Source organism: Berghia stephanieae, chromosome 10, assembly GCF_034508935.2.
Source record: "Berghia stephanieae isolate SIO BIC M18660-M18661 chromosome 10, UCSD_Bste_1.3, whole genome shotgun sequence".
Taxonomy (NCBI): Eukaryota; Metazoa; Mollusca; class Gastropoda; order Nudibranchia; family Aeolidiidae; genus Berghia; species Berghia stephanieae.
In genome coordinates, this window is record NC_088369.1 from 40,377,228 (window position 1) to 40,389,517 (window position 12,290).

The 12,290-nt window shown below is 38.3% G+C and overlaps 1 protein-coding gene across 1 annotated transcript in view; it reads right to left on the reverse strand.

Moving 5' to 3' along the window:
• LOC144981127 (salivary peroxidase/catechol oxidase-like) overlaps positions 1 to 12,290 on the reverse strand; it is a 69,919-nt gene that overhangs the window by 34,284 nt on the left and 23,345 nt on the right. Inside the window, exons 2-5 of the mRNA XM_078929276.1 lie at positions 6,184 to 6,241; positions 3,869 to 4,120; positions 2,193 to 2,332; positions 836 to 956 (exon numbers count right to left, since the gene is read on the reverse strand). Of these exons, the coding sequence (XP_078785402.1) occupies positions 836 to 956; positions 2,193 to 2,332; positions 3,869 to 4,120; positions 6,184 to 6,241 (571 nt within the window). The remainder of the gene's footprint in view (positions 1 to 835; positions 957 to 2,192; positions 2,333 to 3,868; positions 4,121 to 6,183; positions 6,242 to 12,290) is intronic.

Here is a 12,290-nt window from a genome sequence, read left to right on the forward strand (position 1 = left end):
TAAATTAAAAGACTAATCTCACGACTTTGCCCCAATTCCAAATAGAGAAATTTACGAGTCATAGTCTTGTGATAAGGGAAAGTCACGAGTGAAAAAGTGAGTGGTGATCGGAAACACAGAGGAGTGGTTGGAGGAATAGGATTCAGTAGTCTGATGTCACGCTGCCCGACAACGGCGGCCACCTTGGTTCTAAACAAAGAAAATCATTACTTTTTATTCTTCATGCTGGCTAGAACTTTTCATTCCCTTTTCATATGCCTTGTGATCAGAATATGTAAAAGTCAAAACATGATCAAATTTATGAGGTTTTTTTTCCTCTGGAAACGCTTTTATGCTCGCCGGAGAAATATTTCATAAGGGCGTCCGCCATTGTTCCGATAGTTTAGAGCCAGTGTTACTAAGTTACCATGCGTCATAAGGAAGGAAGTGACTTTACGACTGTTGAAGAGGATTGGAGGCCTGCCTTCTATGTCACGTGACAGGAAGAAGATTGGTAATAACAGTAACTCTACCTCAGTATTTTACAAAACAACAATGTGCATCTACAAGAAATTATCATAGCAGTAAGTTCACAACCCCAACACACAGAACCAACACATATGAAAACAGTTTTTTCCCAAGAACCATCAAGGAATGGAACACTCTCCCATCAGAAATCCTAGATATTACCAACAACAACAAATTCGGTCAACTATTAAACATTTATCTTTCAACTCAATAACACAATAATGGAGAAAGTCACCACATACATGTTTAAAATCTGCAGTGATGGGCAATCCGCCTTTTGCAGATGAAGACGTTGAACTCTAACAAGTAACACGTTAAAATCTCTTACCGTCTTCATACATTGCTGGTAAAAGCCTTGTGAGTGGTTTGAAAGCAGCACCGTGGTTTTCTGGGTGACCACAGGTCCCGTCAATACTTCTGTAATAGGTACCTTGAGGTAGATGACAAGTCTGCGTGAGGAGATTCAGGAAAAGAGAATTATCTCGCTTTAACCCTGTTTCTAATAGGGAATGAGATTAGCGGAAGAGTAGCGTCTGTGACGTCACCGGCGGAAAAGTTATTAGAGAGAGAACGTCATGTTGGTTGTGCGCATGCGTCTCTCGTCCTCGCATGGGTACAACCAACATGACGTTCTCTCTCTAATAACTTTTCAGCGGTGACGTCACAGACTATGGGTGACGTCCAATCAAGGGACGCTACTCTTCCGCTAATCTCATTCCCTATTCGTACAATAAGAAAAAGACAAATGCAATTTTTAGGGCACCTAATCGACATAGAATGTAATGAACATCTTGCTCTCACAGGAAAGATAGAACGTAAAAAGAGCAAAGATAGACCAAGAAATACATATTAGAACAGTTTGAACAACCATAGGAAAATCGTCACATTCGTTACGATGCAAACGACAATAGGATTGAATAGTCAAATGTGACGTTTGCTCAGTAACCATCAGCTTGGTTATAAACAAAGAAAATCTACACTCTTTATTCTACATGCTGGCTAGAACTTTTTCACATGCCATGTCATCAGAATGTATAAAAGTCAAAACATGAGCAGATATATAATGTTTTTCTCCTCTGGATACACGTTTATGCTTGTCGGAGAAGTATTTCATTAGGGCGTCCGCCATTATTCCGATAGTTTAGAACCAGCTACTGCGAGGGTAGTGACGTCACGACTGTTGAAGAATATTTTGTCATTCTGATTTCTCTTGTACATCACAAAATTTAAAGACATTATTAGATTACAGCTATAAATACCAAACACTGTGTTGTAGACATTATTTTGCTGAACAACATCTGTATAGAATGCACTTGTTACTTTTTTGTTTGAGTAAGAAAAGCCTATTTTTGTGTTGGGTGGGTGTGAATTTTCGGGGGATATTCTAAAAATGGCTGGTAAAAAGAGAGTTAACCCTCTCCTTACCAACTATAGGAAAATCGTCAGATTCGTTACGACACAAACAACATTTTTCTTATTCAAATTTATTTTGTACATCATAAAATTTAAAGAAATTGAACAGTGTGTTGTAGAGCATGTTTTGCTAATAAAAAAGTATGTATGGCAAGAACTTTACTGCTATTGTGTTTGAGTGATAAAGATATATTTTTGTGTTAGTTGGGTGTGAAGTTTTTGGGGAAATTCTAAAAATGGCTGGTAAAGAGAGTGTTAAGATGATGGCTTACTGTATCAATGTTGAGTGTAAAGTTGATGGCAGGAAGTTTGGTCAGGCCAGAGACAGCGGGAAGAGCAGTCTCGGGATGGGAGAACAGCTTTGTCTGGCGACGAAACTTGGGGGCTTTTTGTTTGGCTAGAAGTCTGAGATCTGGAGAACGAAATGGGAAATGGGAAATTAGATAATATATCACCACTGAAAATAGCGTGATCTATTACATATCATTATATATGGCTCATTATCTACTAAATGTGCTCAAAGCTCTTTATCGCATATATTGCTGCTTGAATCTTGTAGAAATAAATAATAATTTTAATAAGTTGAGGTTTTATATAGCGCAATATCCACTAAACGTGCTCAAATCCCTTTACAAAGAGTCCATGACGAGCAGCAACACGCAACATGCAGAACGAGACATGACGACTGCTAGGCGATATTTCATTTTTTTCACGACAGATACAAATCTGTTGACGGCCAAGGTACTCATTTTGCACCTGAGTACGGTGAGTGAATGTGAGTAAAGAGCCTTTTCCAGGGGTTCAACTATGCACAGAGCGAGGCTCCAACCCAGGACCTTCAGATCCGAAAGCGAGTGCCATAACACAGGATCACATATCTGCACTGTCATCAAGTTGTCATAATTAAATCTCCTTCAGGGCTATGTGGTCTCGTTGTATGTCACTCGCTTCCGGAAACGAAGGTTCAGGGCCGAGCCCCACTCATAGTTGAGTCCTTAAAAAAAGCTATTTGCTCACATTCTCTCGTCATACTCATGTGTTAAATGAGTACCTGGTCGCTAACAGCGTTTCTAGCTCTGTCGGAAAAAGAAATTGTAATATCACCTAACAGACATCTTGTTTCGTCAAATATATTTTAGTGATGCTGCTGGCTTGTGACCCTTTGATAAGGGATTCGAGCACGTTTAGTGGATATTATTGATTGTTTTAACTATTATATATTAATATTTGCAAAAACAACAGGGTACTAAAAGGTCTGTTGACTTATGAAACCTTTAATGATTATGATATGAAAAAAAGCTCAGGGGGTTCCTGATAGCTCAGTTTGTAGAGCACTCTCGCTTCACACGCAAAGGGACCGAGATCGATCCTGGGTGCAGTCGAGAACTTTTTTCTGACCTACTATCCACCTAGTGGTGACTGGGTATCTGGGTCTGTTATAGCTGGTGGAAAGTACTTTGCGATAGACTAGCGTCCTATCCAAAGGGTAGCAAGCGACTGTTAATGTCCGTTTCACGCGATAGAAACCGGGATAAACCCGGGCTCCTTGGGGCGAATGGCTCCAAAGGACTACTTTTTATTTTAATGCTCAACATTTTGTCCCTACACAACTTGAGCTCTAAAACTTGAGCTTTTATATAGCGCATTATCCACTAAACGTGCTCAAAGCCCTTTACAAGGGGTCCCTGACCAACAGCGACACGTAACATATAGAACGAGACATGACGCCTGTTAGGCGATATTACATTTTTTTCGGACAGAGACAACGCTGTTAACGACCAGGTACTCATTTTACACCTGAGTAAGGTGAGAGAATGTGAGTAAAGAAGGAGCCTTCTCCAAGGACTCAAATATGCGCCGAGCTAAGCGAAGCTCGAACCCAGGACCTTCCGATCCAAAAGCGAGTGTCATACCACAAGACCACATAACCGCACAACACCCTTCCTACCTCCTTTGAGATCGTTCATGTTGGACAGGTCTGAGAGGTCAGCCATTCTCGCCGCTTCCTTCTGTCCTAGGGAAGTCTCCAACAGAGTATTCATATGAAGCAGCTGGTTCTCCAACGCTCCCACTTTGTGGATGTGATCAAGATCGGTAACTCGTCTAAGACCGCCCAACTCATTGTTAATATCCCTGGTTATCTCCCCTATCCCACCAAGTCCTACGTTGATATCGTCTGCAGGCGTGAATCCCAGTACGGCTGTGGACAGAAGTCAGAATAAATTAACCGCTTCACACGTGCTCGGACAAACATTGTTGGTTGTTTATAGATAGTTCGAAGATGACGTCACTCAGGCCTTTGTTATTGTTTTTGCCATCCGCGTTTGTGAGTTGTTCTCACAAAACTGTATTAATCAGACTAAACGTTCATGGTTACACAGAGTTTGTGTGTTAGTCCGTTATACTTCCGGATGGCAATGTTATGAGCGTCTTAGCCAAGCGCATTCTATCTATAAACAATAAAGTGAAAGAAATCAACCTCTCCCTTATCATTGTTATTGTTTTTATACCACCAAATAGGTGACTAGTTATCACACGATTTCTCTCGTTCATTATACAAACGTTTACGTTAACACATAGATTAATGTTTTGATTTTATTCACCAAGCGGTAGAACAGTGGATATTTTACTTAGTTACATACCATTGATAGTAAAACCTGTGTAGTTTGCTATGTTTACCAATCACTATCATTGTTTACATTATGACGACTGTCCGAGAGGCGTGGCTATCAAAGTGTCTATTCTACAGTCAATGACATAATCAGTCGGATGGTGAAAAGGTTTGAACTGAGATATTGCCAAGTTTAGTTAGAAGGTCAATTTTAAAAAAATAAAAAAATGAGTTCTTGTCATAAATGACTGTGGCAACAATTTTTGTACATCTTCGGGAAATATCAAAGCTTAATTTCACTTCTAAATATTTTTTTACAGCGAGTCAATTTGAAAGAGTATGAAATTTGAGAAAAGTTGCTGGATACCTTTCCCATACATCTGACCATAACTTCATGAAAAATCACCCGATTTACTTCAAATAAAAATTTAAATGCTCTGATGAGTAGCCTATATTGTTTCAGAAAATGTTAATAAATGCAAATCCAAAATTTTCACCTTCCGACTGATTATGTCATTCACTGACACTGAAAGAGAGAGAGAGAGAGAGAGAGAGAGAGAGAGAGAGAGAGGGGGGGGGGGGAGAGAGAGAGAGAAAGTTTGTGTATGTGTTTGTGTGTGTGTATGTGTGTGTGTGTGAAAAGGAGGGCAAAAAGAGATAGAGACTGAGAAGAGGGAGGAGAGAACCAGAGTGAGTGAGAGAGAAGGAGAGAAAATACGTGTGAATGTGGGCGAGAGTGTGTCTGTGTGTATGTGTGTGCGTGTGTTTGTGTGTGTTTTTGTGCACATGAGAGAGAAAGAGAGTGAGAGAGAGAGAGAGGGAGAGAGAGATAGAGATAGAGATAGAGAGAGAGAGAGAGAGAGAGAGAGAGAGAGAGAGCGGTGATGGGGGTGAGGAAGGAGGGAGAAAGTTAATCCCAGCCTGTTTATATCAGAGCTAAATCACAGAAAAAGGAAGCGAGAACACACACACACCTTATGGTGAGTTCATTAAAGATGTCTTCAAATAATATTTTGAAGCCATCTGAATCCTTATTATTATTATTATTATTATTTATTATTATTATTATTATTATTATTATTATTATTATTATATTATTATATTATTATTATTATATTATTATTATATTATTATTATTATATTATTATTATTATTTTAATTATTATTATTTTATTATATTATTATTATTATTATTATTATTATATATTATTATTATTATTATTAATTATTATTATTATTATTATATATTATTATTATATTATTATTATTTATTATTATTATTATTATTTTTATTATTATATTATTATATATTATTATTATTATATTATTATTATTATTATTATTTTATATATTATTATTATTATTATTATTATTATTATTATTATTATTTATTATTTATCTATTATTATTATTTGTTTCTTTTTTTTTATTATTATTATTATTATTATTATTATTATTATTATTATTATATATTCTATTATTATTACTATTCTATTATTATTATTATTATTATATTATTATTATTATTATTATTATTATTATATTATTATTATTTTATATTATATTATATTATATTATTATTATTATTATTATTATTATTATTATTATTATTATTATTATTATTATTATTATTATTATCACTGTAAACTCACTGTTGGGTCCAAAGGCCCTGATCAGCTGTTCCGAGAGACTGGCCTGTGCTGGGGTGACCTGTTGAGGAAATTAAATAATACATAGTGATGGTTTGATTACATGTGTCTCTTGTCACGCTATTTTGAACGTTTTTTTCTGGGTTATTTTCTATGTTTGTTTTGTTTTGTTTATAGTTTAGCGTTTTGTTTTGTTTTGTGTCTTTGTTGCTGTTTTTTTTTGTTGTGGGGGGGGGGGGGGGGGTTGTTGTTGTGTTTTTTAAAAATGTTTTATTCATTTATTTAGTTATTTATTTATTTTTGTTTTTGTTGTTTTTGTTGTTGTTTTATTTTATTTTTTTTTTTGGGGGGGGGGGGGTATTGTTTTGAGTTGTTGCTATCCGGAAGTATAACGGACCAACACACAAAACTATGTGTAACCTTGAACGTTTATAGTCTGGTTAATACTCACGCGGATGGAAGAAAAAAAAACAACAAAAAAAAAAAAAAAAACAAACAAAAAAAAGTAAGACCCGAGTGACGTCAACTTCATACTATCTATAGATAGTTCGACGATGACGTCAATCATGTCTTTGCTATTGTTTTTTTCTTTTTTTGCCATCCGCGTTTATGAGTACTTCTCACTAAACTGTATTAACCAGACTATAAACCTTCAAGGTTACACACAGTTTTGTGTGTTGGTCCGTTATACTTGCTGATGGCAATGTTGTGAACGTCTTAGCCAAGTGCATACTATCTATCTATAGATAGTATGCAGATGACGTCACTCAGGTCTTTGTTATTGTTTTTTTGCCATCCGCGTTTATGAGTAATGCTCACTGACATGTATTAACCCGACTATAAACGTTCATGGATACACACCGTTTTGTGTGTTGGTCTGTTATACTTCCGGATGGCAATGTTATGAGCTTCTTAGCCAAGCGCATACTATCTATAGTATCTCTTTGTCTCAGACAATAACACCATACCCTGAATGTTTGGAAAGTTCAGCTTTTATCTTGCCCATTCACCGTCAATGTCCTTTTCCTACTTCTTATTGTAAGACGGGGTCAACTATAGATAGTATGCGGTTATCGAAGGAGATCACACCATTGCCATCCGGAAATATAACCCACCAACACACAAAACTATGTGTAACCTTGAACGTTTATAGTCTGGTTAATACCGTTTAGTGAAAAATACTCATAAACGCGGATGGCAAAAAACCCCCCAAAAAACAAAGACCCGAGTGACTTCAACTTCATGCGATCTATAGATAGTATGCAGATGACGTAACTCAGACCTTTGTTATTGTTTTTGCCATCCGTGTTTGTGAGTTGTTCTCACTAAACTGTATTAACCAGACTATAAAAGTTCATGGTTACACAGAGTTTGTGTGTTGGTCCGTTATACTTCCGGATGGCAATGTTGTGAACTCCTTGGCCAAGCGCATTCTATCTATAGATAGATCGAAGTTGACGTCACTCCGGTCTTTGTTATTGTTGTTTTCCATCTGCGTTTATGAGTAATTCTCACCAAACTGAATTGACCAGACTATAAACCTTCAAGGTTACACACAGTTTTGTGTGTTGGTCCGTTATACTTGCAGATGGCAATGTTGTGAGCTTCTTAGCCAAGTGCATACTATCTATCTATAGTATCTCTTTGTCTCAGACAATAACACCATACCCTGAATGTTTGGAAAGTTCCGCTTTTATCTTGCCCATTCACCATCAATGACCTTGTCCTACTTATTATTGTAAGACGGGGTCAACTAAATTCGTTCACACAGAAGCCTCCCGTAAATGTAAATGTCAACCTTGGTACTTGGCTACACACATTGCTTTTTCACTACGATTTGCTTCAGCCGTGCCTGTCCCTCGATCGTCATGGATGAAAACTGAGCGTGTATGGGCCCTCTAAGTAAGAAGCTCATAACATTGCCATCCGGGCGTATAGATAGTTCGAAGATGACGTCAATTAGGTCTTTGTTATTGTTTTTTTTTTTTTTGCCCCCGCGTTTATGAGTAATGCTCACTGAACTGTATTAACCCGACTATAAACGTTCATGGATACACACAGTTTTGTGTGTTGGTCCGTTATACTTCCGGATGGCAATGTTATGAGCTTCTTCGCCAAGCGCATACTACGTATCTATAACGGGCCAACACACAAAACTATGTGTAATCATGAACATTTATAGTCTGGTTAATACAGTTTAGTGAGAAGTACTCATAAACGCGGATGGCAAAAGGCAATCACAAAGACCCGAGTGACGTCAACTTCGAACTATCGATTATTCTCACTAAGCTGTATTCACCAGACTATAAACGATCATGATTACACACAGTTTTGTGTGTTGGCCCGTTATAGATAGTATGCGCTTGGCGAAGAAGCTCATAACATTGCCATCCGGGCGTATAGATAGTTCGAAGATGACGTCACTTAGGTCTTTGTTATTGTTTTTCTTTGCCCCCGCGTTTATGAGTAACGCTCACTGAACTGTATTAACCCGACTATAAACGTTCATGGATACACACAGTTCTGTGTGTTGGTCCGTTATACTTCCGGATGGCAATGTTATGAGCTGTTTCACCAAGCGCATACTATCTATAACGGGCCAACACACACAACTATGTGTAATCATGAACGTTTATAGTCTGGTTAATACAGTTTAGTGAGAAGTACTCATAAACGCGGATGGCAAAAGGCAATCACAAAGACCCGAGTGACGTCAACTTCGAACTATCGACTATTCTCACTAAGCTGTATTTACAAGACTATAAACGATCATGATTACACACAGTTTTGTGTGTTGGCCCGTTATAGATAGTATGCGCTGCGAAGAAGCCATAACATTGCATCGGGCGTATAGTAGTTCGAGATGACGTCACTTAGGTCTTTGTTATTGTTTTTTTTGCCCCCGCGTTTATGAGTAACGCTCACTGAACTGTATTAACCGACTATAAACGTTCATGGATACACGGTGTTGGTCCGTTATACTTCCGGATGGCAATGTTATGAGCTGTTTCACCAAGCGCATACTATCTATAACGGGCCAACACACACAACTATGTGTAATCATAAACGTTTATAGTCTGGTTAATACAGTTTAGTGAGAAGTACTCATAAACGCGGATGGCAAAAGGCAATCACAAAGACCCGAGTGACGTCAACTTCGAACTATCGACTATTCTCACTAAGCTGTATTTACCAGACTATAAACGATCATGATTACACACAGTTTTGTGTGTTGGTCAGTTATATTTCCGGATGACAATATTGTGAACTTTTTAGCCAAGCGCAAAGTATCTATAGATAGTCTGCGCTTGGCTAAGAAGCTCATAATATTGCCATCCGGAATTATGACGGACCAACACACAAAACCGTGTGTAACCTTAAACTTATATAGTCTGGTTAATACAGCTTAGTGAGAATCACTCATAAACGCGGATGGCAAAATACAATAACAAAGACTTGAGTGACGTCATCTTCGTTCTATCTATATTGTGGAGTTTCATTCCTGCCTTGAATTTTTGTAAACGATTATATTTTTTTAGGACAGCGTAGCTCAGTGGTAAAGTCTTTGCTTCGCACCCGAAAGGTACCGAGTTCAAGTACGCGTCGCTAAGCCTGAGCTCACTTTGCGGCGCTCCACTGCGGCTGAAGCCTGGGTTATTCCAATCTTTCCTTGGAATAGATCCTAAAGAAAAATTTCCCCTTTTTTAATGATGATTTTTTTTTTTTACAATTTTTTGGGACAGAGACAACGCTGTTAATGGCCAGGTACTCATTTTACACCTAAGTACGGTGAGAGAATGTGAGTAAAGAGTCTTCTCCAAGGACTCAACTATGCGCCGAGCGAGGCTCGAACCCAGGACCTTCCGAACGGAAAGCGAGTGTCATACCACAAGACCACATAGCCGCACAATGAAGAGGGGGGAGTTTTTTTTTTTGTTTTTTTTTTTGTGGACCGGGGAGGGAGGGGGGGGGCTTCGGGGGGAGGGGGGGCGGCGGGGGGGGGGGGGCGGGGGGCGAGGGAGTAGGATTCGGAAGCGAGGCAATGTCCGTATAAGCCAAAAGGATCATAGGCGTGACCGAGTTCAAATGTTAGTACGACCAACAAGGAACACGAGACCAAAAAAAACCAATGGCCGAGAATTATTCATTGCGCGGGACTTTCATATTAACATACGATGCAGTAGCTAGAATTTTTGTCATCATCATCTCCGTCTCATTCAAAATAAAATGCCATACGGGTCATCACCGGACTTTAAAACCATTGAACTGTGACGGCTGTGACCATTACCGCCACCAAGACGATACGCTACTGCCTCCCTCCGACCATCCACCGAAATTTTGGTTTTATGATTACGTTGGCCATAAAATAAATGATGTGACAGCCGCTCTTTTTCACTTTCATGTTAGACGTGGCGGGTTTTAGTAATGACAAACCGAATTATCGTTTACGACGAAAAGGGGTTGGTTGAGATTAGCTAAAGGATTCAAATGCTTTCCTTGCCGCACACTTTTAGGTGTCAAATACGACTGCAAAAACGTGTTGTTTTACTATCGATAGCTGTCAAGATCGTATCATCGTATGTCCATTATATTGTTATTTTTTAGCAATTATGTTGTCACTTGTGTTGTTAAACATTGGCTGTTTTGCCTTTGAATTGTTCAAAAAGAAGGGAACAGTGAGCTTGAGAGGAATTTAAAAATTAATAATTAATAATTAATAAAGAGAGAGAGAGAGAGAAAGAGAGAGAGAGAGAGAGAGAGAGAGAGAGAGAGAGAGAGCGATTAATTTAACACATCTCCAACTAATTTCAAAAAGAAGGGAACAACGGGCTTGAGAGGAATTTAAAAATTAATAGATAAATAAAGAGAGAGAGAGAGAGAGAGAGAGAGAGAGAGAGAGAGAGAGAGAGAGAGAGAGAGAGTAGGAAATAGGGTGAGATCTATGTACATCAAGAAAAAGAAAGAGAGAGAGAGAGAGAGAGAGAGAGAGAGAGAGAGAGAGAGAGCGAGAGAGAGAGAGAGAGCGATTAATTTAACACATCTCCAACTAATTTCGATTAACATAGGACATATCATGATCTTATAAGCATCACAAAAAGTAGAGCATTTATATAGAGCAATATTCACTAAAAGTGCTTCACAACGGGTCCCTAGCCAACAGCAACACGCAAAATATAGAACGAGACATGACGTCTGCTAGACAATATTACATTTTTTTTCCGACAGAGACAACGGTGAGAGAATGTGAGTAAAGAGCCTTTTCCAATGACTCAATATGCGCCGAGCAAGGCTCGAAACCAGGACCTTACGATCCGAAAGCGAGTGTCATACTACAAGACAAGAACACATAGCCGCACAAAAGTCATGACCATCATAAGATTCTCTTCAAAGAGGAAATAACAACATAAGCTATTTAAAGAGCAGTAAATCCTGTTAAAAACCTATTTGTGATCGACCTATAATATTGTTATATTAAGAAAATTAAGGAGCAGGCATCGGTGTAAGATAAAATTCTGAACAAGTCAAGTGTGTATGAAAGGTGCCAGTGAAAGCAAGAACGAAAAATACAAGAAAAAAACAAACCCTCCACTGGGAAACGAACCTCAGACCTTCTGATTACCGGTCAGACGCACTACTACTACACCACAGAGGTTCCCGATAGTTGGGACAATTTTAATACCTATAATATTCTTTACAAAGGTAGGTACGCTATGAACCCTCGCTTGCATTAAACAACACATGCATTGAACACACGCTTGCATCAAACAACACATGCATTGAACACACGCTTGCATCAAACAACACATACATTGAACACACGCTTGCATCAAACAACACATACATTGAACACGCGCTTGCATCAAACAACACATACATTGAACACACGCTTGCATCAAACAAGACATACATTGAACACGACGCTTGCATCAAACAACACATACATTGAACACGACGCTTGCTTCAAACAACACATACATTGAACACGACGCTTGCATCAAACAACACATACATTGAACCCTCGCTTGCATCAAACAACACATACATTGAACACGACGCTTGCATCAAACAACACATACATTGAACCCTCGCTTGCATCAAACAACACATAC